This window comes from Centropristis striata, chromosome 13, assembly GCF_030273125.1.
Source record: "Centropristis striata isolate RG_2023a ecotype Rhode Island chromosome 13, C.striata_1.0, whole genome shotgun sequence".
Classification (NCBI taxonomy): domain Eukaryota; kingdom Metazoa; phylum Chordata; class Actinopteri; order Perciformes; family Serranidae; genus Centropristis; species Centropristis striata.
The window spans coordinates 18647345-18668734 of NC_081529.1; the positions used below are offsets into that span (position 1 = coordinate 18647345).

The 21390-nt window shown below is 38.0% G+C and overlaps 2 protein-coding genes across 2 annotated transcripts; both read left to right on the forward strand.

The window, feature by feature from the left end:
* The first annotated feature begins 1959 nt into the window (after positions 1-1959).
* On the forward strand, positions 1960-12715 carry tbc1d17 (TBC1 domain family, member 17). The gene is made up of 17 exons (XM_059347961.1): positions 1960-2025; positions 3656-3751; positions 3845-3922; positions 4010-4121; positions 4204-4387; positions 4560-4671; positions 5504-5677; positions 5762-5887; positions 6006-6109; positions 6474-6568; positions 6682-6798; positions 8343-8443; positions 8750-8849; positions 9190-9287; positions 10847-10963; positions 11056-11142; positions 12003-12715. Exons 1-17 carry the CDS (start codon positions 1999-2001, stop codon positions 12162-12164), a joined length of 1890 nt encoding a protein of 629 aa, XP_059203944.1. The 5' UTR covers positions 1960-1998; the 3' UTR covers positions 12165-12715.
* A 6272-nt stretch (positions 12716-18987) lies between these two features.
* ccndx (cyclin Dx) lies at positions 18988-21084 on the forward strand. Its single transcript, XM_059348098.1, has 4 exons — positions 18988-19284; positions 19381-19596; positions 20037-20363; positions 20566-21084. Exons 1-4 carry the CDS (start codon positions 18988-18990, stop codon positions 20713-20715), a joined length of 990 nt encoding a protein of 329 aa, XP_059204081.1. The 3' UTR covers positions 20716-21084.
* The last annotated feature ends 306 nt before the right edge of the window (positions 21085-21390 follow it).

The following is a 21390-nucleotide window of genomic DNA, read 5'->3' on the forward strand; positions in this document are numbered from 1 at the left end:
AATAATTGTATGTTGCACATGATGTATCATATGGTTGAATTATTTTAATTTGAAGGCTAGGGACGTCTGCTCTCATCCGGTCCTGTTTAAATTCGCTCTGTCTAGCTTGACGCAGCTCTGACGTCACCTGTTTACTGCCTTCCAAGTGAACGCACGTTAACACGTGACCGAGCTCGGTGGGCGGGCTCGTCCTCGCCTTGGTCTCGCGCACGTGTATAGCCCCACGTAATCCTCACCTAAAGCCTGAAGCCCCATATATACATGTGTCTATGTGAAGCCCCCCGCCCCGCTGCACGAGAGGGTATTATAAATCACGGTGGAAATCAGATTATGTATATAATTTATTTGATATATTATACATATTATTTATTAGATATTAACTGTTAAACAATATGAACCCATGCTCCATGTCATCTATCCTCAAAACAATCCTGCAATAAATCCTTTGAGTGTAATAAAAGTTTTTTTAACAAGACGTGTTTTTATATAGACAGCAGAATTAAAGCGTTTTAAAGCCTTATTGATATTTGTAGCTACTCTAATAACCAGACACATAAACAACATATAAGAACATAAAAAACGTGTTTATTTAATCTAATTTGATGCTACACTCTGTTGCTCTTACAAACAATAATAAAGTAAAACAAATTATTAGAATATTACAGAATCATAGTTGATGAAACACCACAAAGTAAAATAATTGTTCTTATAATGATTATTATAATTTATTTAAATGTTTTCTTGTATTAACATGATATTAATATTGTATTATTAGAATTATTATTTTCAAGGTATTTAGAATATGCATTTGCAATACTTATTATTTATTTTGACATATTGACATATATATTTACTTATATATTTTGACATGTGTATATATATATATATATATATATATATAAATTAATATTTTATTGTTGTTGTTTTTGTTCAATATTTATGTTTTATCATTATCATATTATATTATCTCTATTGTCTATTATTGCACTGAATTATCATATAATTAGAAATATATGATACTGTGAACTTTTGTACAATCCCCGGTCATAATTAGCACTCTTTAAACATGATTTATTATTTCTACTATTTGTCATTCTTGACTTTTACAGTGCTTGCCTTTATCCTTTTTATTTATTTCTAAGTCAAGTCAATTTTATCTCTATAACCCAACATCACAAATCACAAATTTGCCTCAATACACTTCACAAGCTGTACAGCAGTCATATGAAAAAATAAATAAATAACAGTATGATCAATCAGGATTATAGAAAAAAAATCTTAAACAAATTCCTTGTATTTGAAAACCTACTTGACAATTAAACTGATGCACTGTAATGTACATAAACTGTGCAATATCAATACCTTCAAAACATCAATCAAGTATACTTGTCACTGAATATACATATTTTTCTTAAGTAATAGTGCAGTTTTCAGCTGTCTATATTGTATATATTGTTCCCGATTTTATATTATTGTTTAGTGTGAATACTTTTTATATTTACTCTTGTCTAAATTGTCAATACTTTTGTATTTCTTGTTAATATTGCTTGTTTGTATTTATTGATCCTATTTTTGCTGCTGTTACACTTAAAAGGTCCCCATTGTGGGACTAATAAAGGAATATCTAATCTAATTCAGATTTTTTAATTTAAAAACTAACACCATTATCCACATATTGTATAAAATAAATATCCACACTTTAGTAATGTAAAATGCTTCTGTCAAAATAAATATAAGTGCCTGAACTGCCGAATATAAATAATGCTATCTGACGGACAAAAATGTGTGTCTAAATGTTTATTTATTTATGTTTATTATCGAAGAAGGGTGCCTTTTAAGAAAATGAAAAAGATATAAACAAAGGCAGTTTGTGAGCGACATTCTGATTGGCTCTCGTTCCTTCCATGACGTCTTTTGTGGGCGGGGCCTTGCATCAGCAGGAAGTATGACGTAACATTTATTTTGAAAAAACGAAGTCGAGGCATAGGTGACGGAAAAATGGAGCAAAGCGTTGAAGATTACAAGGTATTCCAACGTTTCTTTCACATTTGTTTCTGTCGGGTTTCAAATGTGTGAATGTTGACAACTTTCCTTTCTCCTGCTGTCAAATTTCGGGTGAAACTACTCGAGCTTACTGTCATTGGGTTAGCTTGTTGTTAATAGTTCAAGCTAGCTAAATGTTCTTTAACAAGCAGCTCTCTGACAGAAACATGTTGTCATCTGGCTGGAGGGAACATTTCGGACTCTGATGTGTAATAGTTCGTTAGCCGATAATTGTATCTATAATCATACAGATATTAAAACTTGTCAGTAGATACTGGATCATCGTAGTAAAGCCTGTCCATGTTGTCGGGTTTGTCTTCACTGACCTGACGAGCAGCCACACTGTAATCATGTGATCTGCTTCAGTCATTTATGAGCTCTTTTGTTATGTGATTTACCTGCAGGTCAGCTATCTGACGAGGCACTTTAGGGCCTGGTTGTTATCAGTAATATGTCAGTTCATGTCAGGAGGAAGTATTCAGATCCGTAATTTAATTAAAAGTACCAAAACCTCTGTGAAAATGCTCAAATTACAAGTCAAAGTGGGTGAATGATCAGGAAAATGTACTTTACTAAATTTAAGAGTCCTTATTGTGCAGCAAAACATCCACTGTGAATGTCATGCTATCATTAAATTATTAAAACATATACATTAGCAGTGAAGGAATGTAACTACATTGACTGACTTAAGTACTGTACTTAAGTACAATTTTAAGGTACTTGCACTTTTCTTGAGTATTTCTATTTTATGTAATTTTATACATCAATTTCACTACATTTTGAGGCAAATATTGTACTTTTTACCCCACTTAATTTAGCTGACAGCTTTAGTTACTCTTCAGGTTGATATTTAACATAAAAACATGATAAATGTAAAGTGATTAGACGTTTGTTTTTAAATTATACTTCATAACACTATATTAAATTGTTAAAATTAGCCCTATCGTTACAAAATTAAAATGAATCAATGCAAATAATGTAATAATATATTTCAAATATATCATACAATCTGAGTGGGGCCATTTGGCATAATGAGTACTTTTACTTGTAGTGGAGTAATTTCACAGTGTTGTATTAGTACTGTTACTTAAGTTAGGGATCTAAATACTTTTTTCCACGACTGTACTGTGTAAAAGCAAGATTTTAACCTGCTGATTATTTTCTCAATTATTCGATTGATTGATTGTTTGGTACCTAAAAATTCAGACAACTACAATTACTCAGAGCCCAACTGACATCTTCACAGTGTTTGTTTTGTCCAACCAACAGTCTACCTAACAACTTTGAATTCACATTGAAGAATGAAACTCTAAAGACGACGGCTAACCCGAACAAGTGTTACATCATTGTCACACAAGCCTGAGTCAATCTGACCAGAGTCCATCCCAAAATATAGATTTAAACCTCACAAATAGGAAAATTTGCTGCTTTTCTTTGCCATACGATATACATAATAAGCAATTTAAAGACCTCATCATCAAGCTGTGGTGAAAGAAACATGATTTGAAAAAGTCATTAGCAGATTAATAGAAAATAATCAACACTTCTCAAACTTCCCATGACTGGAATTGTATATAAATATATATTTCTGTGGGTTTTTCTTTCTCCTCAGCTGATATTTGAGAAGGAGGGAGTGTACCTCCACACAAATGCTAAGAGGAGTAACCAGGACACCACTATCCCAGGTTTCATCCGCATTGTGGAGCGGGTAAGAAAATCTGCATGAGTTGTTAAGACACAAAAAAGGAAATTAAAAAAACCTGAAAAACAATGTTTATTATTCATCTTGTGTTTGTTTCAGGCTGGTGTGCCGGCTTTAGAGTGGAGCCCGCTGGAGGATGAAGGCCGCAGCGCCCCGGCTGTACTTTACACCAAGAAGGTCTGTAATCATCTGTTTATTACACATGAAAACAATATTGGTGTTTTTGATCTACCTCGAATATAATTCCCACGTCTTACTAATTAGGATGGAGAAGGAGGGGAGGAGGATACAAACTTTGACCCCGGTTATGAGCCAGACTGGGCCGTTATCAGCACAGTGAAGAAAGATCGAGAACACGTCCCAGTCAAAGACTCAGGTGCCTTTAACACGTCTGTCACTTTGGGTAAACAGTAATATCAATAAAAAGGTGCTTGAAACTAAACTTGTTCCTCCTGCAGGTCAGTGGTCGTTCTCTCTGCCACTGTCGGAGCTGTACTCCCTCCGGAGGGCTCGGTTCTCCCTGGGCCGAAACTTCCTGGTGCTGACCAGTCGAGGCGGCCATCCGCTGCCCCCACTGCACTTCCACAGAGGAGGGACCAGGGAGCTTTTCAGGGCCCTGCACCGTTACATCATACTGGACCAGTAAGCATCCTAATTCACTTTCTGTCCAGTTGTCACTGTAAACATGTTAGGAATAATCCCATAACAGTTCTGGAAACGGCTGATGTGCAGTTTCAGACGGAGCTGTTTGCATGTTTGTTGACGAATCACATGAGTGTGAAAAACATCACATGGTGTCTGTTGTTCTCACCAGGTCCCCGGTTGATGGGCGGCTCTTCCTCGCCTACCCTCATGACCAAGGCGCGCTCTCTCAGTCCTTTGATAAGCTGCAGCTCCTCGATGATGGAGGCTCCGATCTTGTTACGGTAAATTGGTTTTATTTTTTAATTATAACATCTTCATAATTAGCTCATTGGTCAACAGCAATGACTCGCTGATCAAAGTCCCACTCCAGCAAAAAAAACTCCCAAGCAGTCTCAGGGAGTTTTTTTTCTCCTGTCACATTATACTTGTTTTTCACTGCCATATATATATAAAATATATAAATCTATTAATCCTGAAGCTCTTTGGAATCAGCACAATCACGGTTAGAAGTTGAAACAACTCAAGAATATCTTTTGCGCAGAAAAACACAGTTAGAATGGCATAATAAAAAAAAATAAGTAGCTCCACATGTTAAACATATTGAAATATTTACATTTTTAAGACCTCTACTTACAACTTCTTAAACAGACTGCAGTTCAATCCAAGTTTTACTCATTTTTTGTCACCGGAATTTAGTTTTCTTCAGTATCCGGTTATTGCAAACTGTTATTTTTGGTTGCATGAGACATGTAGAATAAAGTGAGTTCTTGAGATTTGGTTATTTTTCCGAAAACGTTTACACATAGTACATTCCAGGACTGTCGGAAAATGTAAAAATCAGTCAATACTTTTTGTTTTTACAGTTAATGTTGTTGTGTGGTTCTGAGGGTTTAAAACCTTCACCCTGATTACTGAAGGTCCCTCTCCTGACCTCCACACACACATCTGTGTTCAGTCACTCAGTAATGCAGCATGCCCAGTGTCGCAGCACAAGACCTCTGTGTCTCTCTGTCACAACACAAACACAGTGGGAGGAGATGAGTTCCATCAAGCTTGTCACAGTTTTTGCTCAAAGTAAAAAATAAAACCTCTGTTCTCTCTCTGCACACATAGAGATTCATCCAAGACCCATATGCCACGACATTCGGTGGATTCTCCAAAGTCACCAACTTCTTCAAGGCGGCACTCAGGCCTCCGGGGTCCCCCAGTCACTTCACACGTACCCCTCAGGATCCCAGCTGTCCACCACAGTCTGACGACGAGCCCGGCTTCGAACTCATCACCTGTGTAAGAGAAGGAAGCATACAGATTGTTAATGTTTTAAATGTTCAAAGACCTAAGAAATAATGTTTGTGTCTGGTTTTCATTAAGGGGGTACAGCTTGGGCCCAGACCAGACGTAACCCGGGGACCACCTCTGGACAAATGGGACGAGTTTCTGGACCCAGAGGGGCGAGTGAAGAACCCAGAGAGGATCAAACAGCTTGTGTTCAGAGGGGTGAGACAGTGAAGACAGTCACAGCTTACCTCTTGTGTGGAATAAACACTTTGTTTACTTCCTTCACCCGTCTATCCACCTGATGTGCATGTTTTTATACCGTTCTTGTCTATTTAAGGGAGTCACACCGACCCTGAGGAAGGAGGTGTGGAAGTTCTTGCTGGGCTTTTATCCGTGGAACAGCACTGTGAAGGAGAGAGAGGACATTCTGCGGCTCAAAACGTTAGTGTTTCTATTACTGCAAATCTCCTTTTTGATGGTTAAAGGAAAAGTCCCACATTTTGGAAAATATGCCAATTTGTTTACTTGCCTTAAATGAGAAGGTTGATTCCAGTTAGCTTTATCCTCTTTGGGTCTTGTCACCTTGAGTCTTCCAGGGAAGCAAGAAGAGGCAAAAGCTCCCTTTCATAACGTCTAGCCTCCACTATGAACACGCCAGAAGCAGGATCACACCAATTTTCCGCCTCCAGAAATAATCACAACTAAATGTATAGACATGACTCTTATTTAGTTCTTGATCAGAAAGAAAATTAGCGTTTTTCCCAAAATGTCCAGCAGCCTCTTCAACACCTTTCTGTGTCTGCAGGGACGAGTACTTCAGGATGAAGGTGCAGTGGAAGTCCGTCAGTGAGGATCAGGAGATGAGGAACTCCCTCCTCAGAGGATACAGAAACCTGATAGGTCAGTGCTGTCAGCTGTCATAAAACAGAAGATCTGTTCACAGAGTCAGTCAGCTGCCTGTAAGAGCTGCAGGACATGTTGAAGTTTGAACTGTCTTTGTTCTGTTGTGACAGAGAGAGATGTCAGCAGGACAGACAGGCACAATACGTTCTTCTCCGGGAACGACAACCCAGGACTGACTCTGCTGCACGACGTGCTCATGACCTACTGCATGTACAACTTTGATCTCGGTACGTATGTCTGGACTGGGCTGAAAGAATCGTTACCAGTACATAAGTAATAATTATTTGTTAGTTATAAATGACAAGAGCATTCCCTGTCTTTAGTCATTCATTTGGTCAGGTTATGTGTTCACCAGTGGTCAATAAGCTCAGTATTTATTATTATGACAATAGTTTTTGATAATAAGGACAGGCAACTGGATACAAAACAGTTCACAGATGGACTAAAGTTAGACACAGATTATTTATTCTCACCAGATTCCAATATAAAGAGCAGTGTAGGAGGTGTTTTACAGGTTTCCAACAAAGACTCTTGTGAACAAAGAACTCCTTCTCACACACACACACACACACACACACACACACACACACACACACACAATATGTAGAAGCAAAAACCTGTGAACATCATCCTAAAGATTTTATAGCCCTATAATAATCAATCTAAAACACAGAAAGCACTGTATTTGTGAAAGACAAAATATTATTTTTTAACAACTGTGGTGCTGGTCTGCAAATTATGTTCTGCACAAAAAAAATCTACAGTTCTACAGAAAACCACATCATGATCATTTTAAATATATTTTTCAAAGAAAATTATGCAAAAAGAATAAGTCCCTCAAATATTGTGAGTCCTTTCTTATTGCAATAGCAGTCAAGATAATTGCAATTAGATACTTTTTTCAAATCGTTCAGCCCCAAATACGAGCAGACCTCATATTATTCATCATTCAAATGTGGCAAGAGAAGTGTGTATTTTACTCGAATTTCCACTTCCTAAACAACAAGAGCGATGTGTAGCGACTCTAGCGAGGTAAACCTTTTTGCTGAATTTGAATTTAAAATTCTGTGAAATGCATTTATAGTTGCCGACGCAGCCTCCATAATTACCAAACAGGAAAGTGGGAGAATAAACCAAAAACAACTTGCAAAATCACTGTGCATAGGACTAATAATATCACATGACCTCTGTGTTTGGTGAAATATGGTTTCACTAATCTGCAGTGGAGTTTTATTTAACAAATTACAGACATTGCTGATTTACATGTAATTAAGATGACAGACTCTCTGCAGCTATTTTAAATGACCTGAGGTCCCCAAGGTCAGATAGGAGTTTTTCACTTTTAGATAATTAAAGGGATGTTTTAGATTATATGAGTTGCTGATATTTCCACATCAACCTGACATTGTTTCCCTGTGTGCAGGTTTTTGATACATTTTGATGCTGATCATTTTGTGCTTTTACTTAAGTACGTTTTGAATGCAGGACTTTTACTTGTAGTGGAGTAATTTCTTTTTTCAACACTAACTACAGCAATCTGACTTTTCAGATGACAGTTTTTTTAATCCTCTCCCTGTCTCCAGATGTGTTGATTTTAATCGTTTCTGATTAACTGAAGGATGATTCTCCTTTAAGCTCTCAGATCAGCTGTCAAAGTCATCTTCACAAAGCTGAAAAAAGCTGTTTTTCTGACTTTTTAGAGATATGTAGTTCTCACAGAACAGCCAAGCTGAAAAAAAATGACATCCTGACATTGTTTCCCTGCATGCAGGTTACGTGCAGGGGATGAGTGACCTCCTCTCTCCACTCCTGTTCATCACCCAGAACGAGGTGGAGTCCTTCTGGTGTCTGACGGGCTTCATGGAGTTGGTGGTTAGTAGAAATATCGCTTCTCTCTGTGACTTTTGAACTTAAATAAGTTCTGTTTTTGTTCTTCCTTCCTCTAACTTTGATTCCGGCTGCACAGACTGTGAGAAGAGCAGATTACAGCTCAGCAGCTTTAAATTCAAACCTCATTGTTCCTGCTTTATGTGGTCGGATAAAAGATTCCCGAGGCGTGATTTAATGCTTCATCAGCAGTTCTGACATAAACAAAAACAGAAAGCACATGCTGGCGAATGTGCAGCAGCTCTGTTGTGGTGTGAATGTCTCTTAAGTGTTTCCTTGTTTCCTCTGCAGCACCAGAACTTCGAGGAGTCCCAGGAGGCCATGAAGCAGCAGCTCCTGCAGCTCAGCATCCTGCTGAAGGCTCTAGACCCGGAGCTGTGCGACTTCTTGGGTCAGTCCGCTCACACTCACACAGTCAGACTGGATCAGATTAAAATAAAGTCCTGAGGCGAAGCTGGGAACAAGTTACGAGGATAATGTAACAAAAAGTAGGGCAGAAACAAGAATAAAGCAAATTAGAGTTTATACATAATGCAACCTCAAGGGTATACATTAGCATCTATTAATTCTAATGCATAAAAGGATACGCAGTGTTTATATGCATGATAAGCATTAAAATGTACGCTAAATGTGAGGAAATGTTTCCAGGATACAGGGTTATGTAAAATGTGCTTAAGAAGTAACTTTTTTAACTCACAGGGAGCTCATTCTTCATTTCTTCTTTGTTTCAGACTCTCAGGACAGCGGCTCTCTGTGCTTCTGTTTCCGCTGGCTGCTCATCTGGTTCAAGAGAGAGTTTTCCTTCGAGGACATCCTCATCATGTGGGAGGTGAGTGAGCTGCAGCTGCATCTTCTTTTATATATTAATGTTTATATAATGTTTAAACATGAAGACAGTCCGCCCCACTTCTCCTTTAAACCTCCATGGTTTTAAACTTGGGGGTTAACCTCAAATTTGTACTTGAATATTCTGTCAATGTTAATATATATTTAAGTTTTATTAATAGAATGAATAAGGTAATTTAGTTTCTTTTTATTGACCTTTTCAAGCATTTTTTGACAGTTTTGTTGATGATAACGAAAATAGCCTCTATATCTTCGATTTTTTTTTTTTTTTACCAAAACAGGGAAAAACCATGTTTATCTTATAAGGAAAATGTATTCTTTCATTTTATTCACTTTTAATTGAGTCGTTCTTTACAAAATATTAAGAAAAATGTCAAATGTTATTTCCATTTCATGCAAGTTCTACTCCACTACATCTCTGAGTGAAATGTACTTTTTACTGCACTACAATCAGTGGTGGAAAATTACTAAGTACATTTACTCAAGTACTGTACTTAAATATAATTTTGAGGTACTTTACTAGAGTATTTCCATTTTATGTAACTTTATACTTCTAATCCACTACATTTAGCTGACAGCTTTAGTTACTTTCAGGTCAAGATTTAACATAAAAAAACATGATACCTTTAAAGTGATTACACATTTTTTTTAATTCATCCTCATAACAGTATATTACGTAGTTAAAATTGACCCTGTTTTTGCAAAAATAAAATGCTGCTTACATAAATGCATCAATAATATATTTAGAATATATAAAACAATCTGAGTGGGTTCATTTTGCTTAATGAGTACTTTTTCATTTGATACTTTAAGTACATTTTGATGCTGATACTTTTGTACTTTTACTTAAGTAAGTTTTGAATGCAGGACTTTTACTGGTAGTGGAGTAATTTTACAGTGTGGTATTAGTACTTTTACTGAAGTAAAGGATCTGAATACTTTTTCCACCACTGACTTCGATTATCTGACTGATCAGATGACAGCTTTTATCCCCTTCCTGTCTCCAGATGTGTTGATTTAAGCAACTACTTTAAACAAAATAGACTGTTTAAAAACCTCTTGGATCAGCTGTAAAAGTCATCATCACAAAGCTGAGCAGAAAAGCTACAGGATATAAAGGAGTTAAAATGAGCACAACCTGAAACATCTGCAGCAGCAAAATGCAACAAACATGTTAATGCAGCAGGAATATTAATCAGATAAAATAGTAAAAACACTCATTTAAATACTTTTAGTGCATCTTGCTGTCAGTAGTTGCATACTTTTAGTTTTATAATGTTTTACTGAAGGACTTGTACTTATAGTGTAGGATTTAGTGTTTCAGTGTTGAATGAGACCTGAACACTTCTCCCACTGAATACATGATTCACCTCCTGTTGAAGCCGTTTGGCGTTTGTTACAGTATGTTCTCCATTTAAAAAAAGGAAGTAAATGTTTATTGTGAAATTTTAAACCTGACAGCAACGCCCCAGAGGAAATATCTCATTTGGATTGGTTGATCTTATCTCACAGGTTGTGTTGTAACTCTGTCTGCTCCCTCAGGTCCTCTGGACTCGTCTGCCATGTGACAACTTCCACCTGCTGATCGCCTGCTCCATCCTGGAGTCCCAGAGAGGAGAGCTGATCGGCTCCGACCACGACTTCAACACTATTCTGAAGGTGTGCACGCTGTACTGTAAATCTCTGTATCTGTATGTTAGACAGGAACTTGGTCTGTAGCTCTAAACATCTCCATGTGTGAAACTCTGCAGCACATCAACGAGTTGACGATGAAGCTGGACCTGCAGAGCGTTCTTAAAGGAGCAGAGGCCATTTACCTTCAGCTGACACAGTGCAAGGTGAGCCACTGAGGATTTGTCTGTTTATACTGAAGAGGCACATAGTTAGGACTGTATCTTTATTTTAAAAGCTAATTTAAATAAGAAGCTTTCAGTGATTTTGCAAGGTACACATCCTGCGTATCTGACATTGAAATCTGAAAAGCTCTACTGACACATCCAGAGGACTTCCCCTTTTTGCTTCCTTGATGATGCTACATTGTGAAGAACAAATTTGTGCTGAAATTACAGCAACAAACTAAAGAAAGAAACCAGCCACCATGTTTATACCGTCTGCACATCAAGCTTTGGCAGACCAGAGTCTAAATCATCACAGGAGAGACTAAATGTCCTCGCTGCATAGATTTAATTTCAACAATGAAGCCTACAAACTGTGTTTTAGTAAATAAAGCCACGTGGCCACTGATCGATGCTGTATGCTCTCATGTAGATTATGACCCAATGATGCTTCATCACCACTTTCTTAACATCCGTGCATACATCTCGTGCAAGACAAGATCCAGTTTTGTTCAAGTTTTTTTTGTGCTAGAGATTGCTGGAAAAAAATCACAACAACACACATACAGGAAAAAAAGAAACTCCTCCACTGATAGTTATCCAGTTTTTAAATATACACTACCGCTCAAATGTTATTGTCATGTGTTCAGTGGCACATTGTGTTAATCCATGTTTTGTGCGGATTTGAGAAGCAATAAAATGAGGCTAGTTGAGTATCTAAGGTAAAGTTGGAGATTTGTACAGGTTAAAATTATTATTTCTACCTTTGTCAATGTCTTAATATATTTTGATTCATTTTGTAACTCATTTCATGAATAAAAAATCCCCCTCCTCTCCTCATCCTGTCCTCCTCTCCTCCTCAGGAGCTGCCCCTGAAGGTGCAGCAGGTCCTGGGTCTCTACAGCCCATCCAGCTCGGAGGAGGACAGCCCGAACTCTCAGAGCAGCGAGACGCAGCGTCTCCTCTATGAATCCCAGGGTGCAGCTGCGTCATGTGACTCAGCCCGCGGCGCCGTCTGTCCTTGAACCTGCAAGTCAGCCGGAGGAGCGTAACGTATGGACGATCTTTATATATGAAAACGATCTTACCTGTATATGATCTAATGAGAGGGAATGAAGACTGTTGTTCCGTCTGTCGGAGGCAGGGGGCGGTGTTGTTTCTTTTAAAGTCCCCATGAATGTTACAACTGAAGATGTTTGAACACTATAGCCGTACTCTGTCCTCTGTCTTCTTGTTTACATGTCCTGTGTGTCTCTGTCCTCCTTTATGACGCTGCTCTTTGACCTTTTCACACCTTATTTAATAATCATCCTGCTCGTGATGCAGTCGTGCTTTCAGTGCGTTTCGTTGTGCGTCCCCTCGCCGCTGCTCCTCTAAAGGGAAGAAGATGAAGGATAGATTCACTGGCAGCACCTTGTTAGTACTGTATGATGCCATTCCAGCCCTATGCAAACTTTATTGCATGCCTTATAGTTTCCACATGTGACGTGGTGATATCTGAAGCCTTGTAATTATCTACATCATGTCATAACATTTTCATCCGCTGATTATTTCCAAATAAATGGTTGAATCTTTACCAAGCAGAGTTTTCATATTTTTTCATGGGATGAAGAAAAGTATTAAAAACCTCTGTCTAATGCAAAAACTGAACATTAAACTGTCATGACAGAAGTATTTATTGCAGCATTGCATTAGTTTCAGCTCTGTGGATCTAATAAACCTGCAACTGAGCTGGTTGGTAAAACTCGTCCCCACAAGAAATACATAAAACTACTAGTGAACTAGTAAAAAGAAAGCAAGCAAAAAAATCAAAATGAAGACAAATTCAAACATCACAAAAAGCAAGAAAATATGTATAAAAAAAAGATGTAAAAATGGCTACGAATCAACTGAGAAAAATAAAATCAACAAAAAAAAACACCTACAAAGCATGAAAATACATACAAACACCACAAAACTCAGTGACAAGCATCACATCTGTCTTGAAGAATATCTCTTTAAATTCTCTTTCACATTGACTTTAAAATGATGCCAGTAATTATTCACTCTGAGGTCTGTGAGTTCATCATATTGATTCTCAGAACAGAGGAAGCGTCTGTCGCAAGTTTCAGAGAGACAAAAACTGTGAGAGATGGAAACATACAAAAGGCTTACTTTAAAAGGAAAATGGATAAAAGCCAAAACAAAGTTTGCATAATTCCTCTATGTTTCAAGACCAAACTAATACGAAATAAATAGAAATGTGTAATTTTCTTAGAAGTTAATGTTATAAATCTGCTCGTCTAGTTGAGCTCAGTGGGAAATGTAGCAGTATTACAGCACACAGTATAATGATAAATTAAACTGTAACTGTAATAATTACTGAACAAACTTAACTCAAGATTCAAATTGACTTCATCGTCTTTTTACAGACAATAAATATATTTAATTGTGTTTCCATGTTTTTCATTTTCTGTCACCTTGGATTTTTCTTGTATAGAATTAGATTTTCTTTTTTATATTGATGGAGAGTTTGTTCATCAGAAACCATTTAGAAAATTGCAGATAGTTCTGCTCTATATGTAGCTGTGAGCAGTGGTGGAATGTAACTCAGTACATTTACTCAAGTTCTGTAGTTAAGTCCAACTTTGAGGTACTTCTACTTTACTTGAGTATTTCCATTCCATTTTATGTAACTTAATTTAGCTGACAGCTTTAGTTAGTTTTCAGGTTGAGATTTAACATGAAAAACTATTTTAAAAAATATATTTTTTTCGTTATGGAGAATGACACTCAGATTGTTTAATATAATCTAATTATATAATGTTATTATTTGTATTGATACATTTATGTAAACAGCATTTTTTTGGGTTCGTTTTCAGTACATATTGATGCTTTTGAATGCAAGACTTTTACTTGTAGTGGAGTCTTTTTACAGTGTGAAATAAGTACTTTTACTGAAGTTAGGGATCTGAATACTTCTTCCACCACTGGTCGTAAGCAATATAAGGTTTATTATTTAACAACTTTAACTCTTCCTGTGACAATATCTCACACTGATTATATAAAATATGTCTTTGCAACTGTTGAAAGTATTTTAAACACTTCATATAAAACATTCTGAATCAAACTGTACTGATCTGAGTGTAACAGTAACATGTGATTGTTTTTACATGTTATCTTGTGAACTGGTTAAACTTTGCCCTCCCCCTCCTCCCTCGGCCAGCAGGTGTCTGTGTGAGGGGAAAAAGGTCCTCTGTTCTCCACTGTCCCGGGAAATGAGCTGGAAAATGAGGGGCGGAGAGCCACACCTCCTTCTCAGGACCTCTTTTGGCCGATGGCTGTCTCTGCGCCCCTCCGTCCGTGTTGTTTGAATACAGCTGCGATGTTTGAATTTATCAGGCTGCTTAAACAGGCCGGGGACGATCTGTCACTCCCCCCCCTCCCCTCCCCCCCCACCCTGACCTCACTTGACTGGCAGAGCCAAACTTACTCAGCCCTTCATTCAAACTCAATCTGCTTTCAGCCCGTTTTATAGGCGAGGGCCTTGTCGACAGCTTTAAACCCCATATACTCTCACTAATGCTACAATCGAGTGAGTGTTGGAGGATTAGGCTCTCTTCATGTTGTCATTATGCTCGCTGTCTTAGAAAAGCTGTTATCTGCACCAGATGATGTGACTGAAGCTGTGACTGCTGAGCTCAACATCTGAGCTGCAGGTTTGTTTTTTAAAAAGCCACGAGTATGACACTTCACAGTGCATTCAGAAAGTATCCAGACACTTTTTTTCTCCCTCATCACTCAACGCTCAATACATGATTATGAGAAAGCAGAATCATAATTTTGACATTTTTGCTAATTTATTAAAAAGGAAAAATTGAAATATCACACTGAAATAAGTATTCAGACCGTTTACTCAGTCTAAGCACCTTTTAGCGAATACAGCAATGAGTCTTCTTGGGTTTGACGTACAGTTGAAACCAGAAGTTTACATACACTATATAAAGACACACATGCTTTTTTTCTCACTGGCTGACATGACATCAGACAATCACTTTTCCTGTTTTAGGCCCGTTAGGATAACCAAAATGATTTCTATTTGTTAAATGCCAGAATAATGAGAGAAGGGTTTTTTAGACAATTTGTTATTACTTTCTTCAAAGTCAGAAGTTTACATACACTAACATTATTATGCCTTGAAACAATTTGGGAAAGCCCAGATGATGCTGTCATGTCTTTGGAAGCTTCTGATAGGTTTATTGACAACATTTGAGTTAATTCGAGACACACCTGTGGATGTATTTTAAAGCACAGCTGAAACACTCTGCTTCTTTGTGTAACATCATGGGAAAGTCAAAAGAAATCAACCAAGATATCAGGAAGAGAATTGTGGACTTGCACAAGTTCATCCTTGGGTGCAATTTCCAGATGCCTGAAGGTGCCACATTCATCTGTTCAAATAATTATACCCAAGTAACACCATGGGAATGTCCGGGTTCGAATCCGGCTCGGAGCCCTTTCCCGCATGTCTTCCCCCCGTCTCCCCCCTTTCACTCTGAAAAAAAAAAGTCAAGCAAAGCTCATACTGAAATTGTGAATTACTCTCATTTTTGTGGAGCCAGGGAGCAGTGTGAATATTGTAATTACAAACTAACAATTCTTGCGTAGCGTGCCTTTAATAGAAGAGGAAAAGACAAACATAAGACAGAACAGTTTGAGCTGCTGCCTTTGAGGTAAAGGCACAGACTATCCAGGTGCAATACATTCAAACAATAATTTCCACTTGCAAAATTCCTTATAAGAACTTCAACAATACATTTTCACCATTTATAGTTACCAAAAGATCCTGTCTTGTTTAATTGTTGTTCTTATTTACTGGTCTTGCATGTTTTTATTTACAGATCTTGATTGTATTTATTGTAACTTTGTATTACTCTTTATACGTTTTTTTTTCACTAATTAATTGAACTGATGGATGAGTCTATTGTTACCAACTCAAACTGAAATATTCCAGTTATGTTGGACAGTTGTTGGAATTAGTCTCTGGGCGAATAGAGTTTTTGTCTCTGACAAACTGAAACCAAATGTGTTTAAAAGCAGGAATTCCAGCGATGTGCAGCCATATGGCAGCTCCTACTGTTCCTTCAGTCAAATTTAAGTACACACAATAGTCTGTTACAAAATACTTTCCATATGTGCACTCATTTACAACCAACTATTTGCTATTTACTATACTTTTTCAAGTTATATACAATTTACAGTACACTGAAATATTATTTTAACATTTGCAGAATTACTGTGTTTATTATAGTTAAACCTAATTACATGATATTTTATATAACACTAAAAGAACAGATTGAAATACTTTAAATGAGGTAAAATAGGAAAAAGTGTAATAACTTTAGTATAATAAAATTATATTTCTAATACAATTAAATATACTTTTTTGTCTGGTTTTGTCTGATTAAATATAAAAGGATCAAATTTCATGTTTGAGTCAAAGCAAAGTAACTTTATTAAATTCATGATAATCTTTCTAGTAAATATGACCATTTTCTGCTCATCACAACAAATTACATTTATTTATTTATTTATTTATTTAAGTCATAGCTTTTTACTCTGAATCTATTTTCAGTGATAAGTCGTGAAAAAGTAAGTAACTAGTGATGAATTATTGATGCTCAGCTGAAATCAAGTCCTTGTATCATTGTGGTCTGTGTGTGTGTGTGTGTGTGTGTGTCCATTTAACTCTCATTTGAAACTGGAGCTGCCATTGAGCCCCTAATGTGTGAAGAGCCACCTGTAATGACTGTCAAATACAATCTGTATTCTCCTCTGGAGAGTGCGACCCCATTGTGACCATCAGAGGAGTCCCCGGAGAGTGTGTGAAAAGTGTGTCTGCCCCATGAATGTGTAAGTGTGTGTGTGTGTGTGTGTGTGTGTGTGTGTGTGTTTGAGGCAGTAGCAGCAGCAGCAGCAGGCAGAAGGCCAGGGGCTGCTGTCTGACACTGATTTGTAAAGGGAGACAATACGGCTCATTGACCTGCCCGGCTCCACTGTCTGTTGCACATACCTCGCCCGGCCCTCCCCGGTGGCTCCGCTGCTCTTTAAACACGAGCAGCAGATTGCTGCAGGGTGAAGAGGGGGGCGCAGGGCGGAGAGGCGGGCGAGGGGGGCCAGCGGGCCACAGGTTGCTTTGACAATGAGAAACCTCAGAGAGAAAAGAGACGCAGAGCCAGAACTTTGATGAACACTTTTATATTCCAAAAACCTTTTTTTCTTCTTCTTTTATATCACTTCACAAAATGCATCCTTCGCAAAATTCAGTAAAGCACACATATATAAACTTAAACTTAAATACTTATATTATAAATATTTTCTCTGTTTAATGGTGCAATTTCAACTGTTTGTACATCTTGTTTGTGACAACTAATGACTATTTTCATTATTGATTTGACTCACCTGCAGATTATTTTCTTAATAATTTGATTTATTGTTTGGTTCATATTATTATGACATATTAAAAATAATAATAATAAAGCAAGCGTGTTTTGTCCAAAACCAAAAGATGAACAATTGAACTGAAAAAAATACAATTTTAAAAGTTGGAACCAGCAAATTTGGAGCATTTTTGTTCATGTTAATCAATTGTCAGAATTGTTGCTTATTAATTGTCTATGAATTTAATAATTAATTCAATTAAATTAACTATTAATTAATTACTTTACTACTTAATTAATAATTATTTCAGCTTTTCTCTCAATTATTAGGCTGAAAGTATTCAGTATTTTACGAGAAAAACAACCTATATATATATATATATATATTTCGGTACATATATAATTAGTATGATTTAAGTAGGGACTTTCATTTGTCAGAAAAACATATATACATAAATATACAAATGTGTGTGTGTATATATATATATATATATATATATATATATATATATATACACACACTCGGATCCAACATGCTGAGTTCAGGTACTGTCGGAAAATAGATAACCAACAAAAAAAAGATATATATATATATGTATATACACACACATTTGTATATTTATGTATATATGTTTTTCTGACAAATGAAAGTCCCTACTTAAATCATACTAATTATATAGGTACCGAAATGCTACTATAAAGTATTGAGTAGGAAAATATGTATTTAGTATTTAGTATCTCTCATAGTCAGGAGTGTTAAATAGTCTGAATGAATAAATGTGATTTTGTTCTATGTATAATCTGTGTATATGAGTCAGTACCTGAGGGTGTTTATCTGCCAGCAGCAGGCTGAACATCCATCCACACTTTGACACTTCTCCTCTCCTGTTGTAAACAAACACCTCCTCCTTTTGTCATCCATTCCCATTGTCAGAGTCTGGATATGACCTTTTCTTTTCCTCCCTTCTCTCTTTCACTGTCGAAGACAAGCTGTTGCTCTGTCCCTGTGGGCCACTCCCTCACTTGTCTGCTCCTCTTTCCTCCCCCTCTGCCTCCCTCTCTCCCCTTCTCTCCTTCTTTCTCCCTCTCCCCACCTGTTGGAGCAATTGTTGCACGGACCATATTGTTGTCTTCTTATTATTTTATGTCACTCACGAGGGTCCACGCCCCTTTCTAGGGTCTTCCCCTCCTCTGTGCCACTCCCTCTCTCCCTCTCTCTCTCTCCCTGCTGGCTATAAAAGTCAGAGACGAGTTGGGGAGTGATACACCGCAAGAGCCAAAACTACCTCAGCAGGACATAGGATTTCCCGGCTTCTCTTTCCCTACAGAACATCTGGCTTCCTCGAGAGAAAGAAGGACACTAGCTGCTGCCTTTCTTCCCCATTTGGACATAAGTTTTACCCAGCAGGCTTTGCAGATAGACAGAGGCATGTCGTTGTCTTTGTGGTGCGAGGAGGTGGAGGAGGACCAGAGCCAGACTCAGGACCAAAGCCAGACTCAGGACCAGAGCCAGACTCAGGACCAGAGCCAGACTGAGGCCCAGGCCCAGGGCCACATCGCAGGCTCATCTCAGCTGCGGGCCGCCTGGGACCCCACCGTGTCCGGGCACCGTGTGATCCAGAGGCTGCTCCACGTGGAGGAGAGGTACATGCCCTCCATGCTTTATGTCACCCTCATCCAGCGGGAGCCGGAGCGCAGGGAGGAGCTCGCCAAGTGGGCCCTGGAGGTATGAACCTGCTCCAGTTTGTCCTGGTGGAGATGGATGAGTTGTGTCATCAGGGCAGCAGTGATGCTGATGTCTCACATGTTTTTCTCTCTGCAGGTGTGCTGTGACTGTGGCTGTGATGAGGCGGTCTTCCCCCTGTCTGTCTCTCTGATGGACAGGTTCCTGTCTGCGTCTCTGTCTCTACCTGTGTCACCATACTGCCTGGCCGCTGGCTGCATCCTCATTGCCTCCAAACTCACAGAGTGTGACAACGTCACGGCGGACACTCTGTGTGCTGCAGCTGAGTACAGCTTCCAGCCCTCCAGCCTGCGGGTGAGTCAGTCACACAGCATCAACACACAGGACCACAAATAATCCTTTCTGAGAAGCTGCAACCTGAAAAATTGTTACATCTTTGCACATTTTTTACTTAATTAAAGACTGAAGTGATGAATCAATTCTCAAAATACTGACTGTAAATCAACTAATGCATAAATCAACTAATGTTTTACATCATAACATAATATCATAATATTTTGACTCAATTCTTCAATTGAATATTGGTGCTTTCATTCCATTTTGAATTTAAATTGGGCATGAATTAATAATTGGTGCACCTTCATAATGACTGAACTTACTGAACTCTAGTGCAGACATGAGGAGAAGACAATGTTTAGGATTTTCACAATATTATATGATAAATAAATCCCTTAAGATATGAGACATTTTTAAACAATCCTTTCTAAATGCACACTTTCTCTTCCCTTCATCAGGAGATGGAGCGAGTCATCCTCGCCACCCTCCGATGGGACACAGCAGCAGTGACTCCTCAGGACTTCCTCCCACATTTTATTGCCTCGGTGGAGGAGAGGAGAGACGGAGACAGTGGAGACCCTGAGAAGCAGCTTCTCATCACCCTGCGGCGGCACAGCGACACGCTGGCTGCCATGTGTGCCTGCGACTCCCGTTTTCTGGGAGCACCACCCTCACTTGTTGCTGCAGCATCACTGAACTGTGCTCTGCGGGGTCTGGGGACCAAGGGCCCCGCTCAGCTGGCTGTGATGAGTGAAGCACTGGCAGAGCTCTGCCAGACCGACCTGGTGAGTCTTGATCAGGTTTAGGGTTAGGTTACTTATTGTTTTTGTTTTTTGGGGGAAATTGCAGAAAAATATCAGTTTTAAGTTAACAGACTCAGAGTAGTTGGGTTTTGAGAGTCCTGTTTGTGTAAAAGGCATGCCAAATACAGGAAGAAAAATGCATTTGTAACAAAATAATTTATTCTCTCTGTATCTTGCATCCCAGGCAGTGCTGCAGTGCTACAGTGACATGATCGAATATGCCCTCCGACAGCGGCTGAGGAGTGGGCTGCAGCAGGGCCCCATGGAGAAGGATGAAGAGGTGGAGAACGAGAGACCTGGGACACCCACTGACATGAGAGAGATTGATTTCTAAACACTGAATCAGCTGCTGCATTGGAAGTGTGAATCAATCAAAGCCTTTCATCAAAGTCCATCAGTCAAACTGATATAAATTGATAATGACCTCAAAATGCTCTGACATGTTATATTTTTAAAATGACTTTATTGTGTGACTTTTAATTTATTTTGTATTTATTCATGAACAATTTTTGCAAATATGTGTTTTGCATGTGCCATATTTTATTATCTATTTCTATTAATTTTATTGTAGGCCAATAGATGGTATTTTACTTGATGCATTATATTTATATTGTTTATTTATTATTACGTGCAATGATTGGCTCTTTTCATGTTAATTTATTTCATCTTGCCATATCTTTGTGTTTGTGTGCTGAATTAAATATACAACAAATCTATTTTTCAAAGCAATTAAACGTTTAAAACGTTTGTACATCTTTTTTTTTTTGCTTCTGTGTGTTATTTACAAATGGGAAATGCTGCCTTTACTTACTATTCATAAGCTCGTACTTTCGGGATTTAAGCTTGTCTCACCTACTTTTGGTGGGGGCAAAATGACCTCTTTAAGTAGAGTGACAACAACAAATGTATTATTTACTGCTTTCACTCTTTAAATTGAGGGTTTTGGATAAATTCCTCTGTTTCAGGGGAGGGAAAATATTTATCTGCCAAATATATATTGGACTTTTTG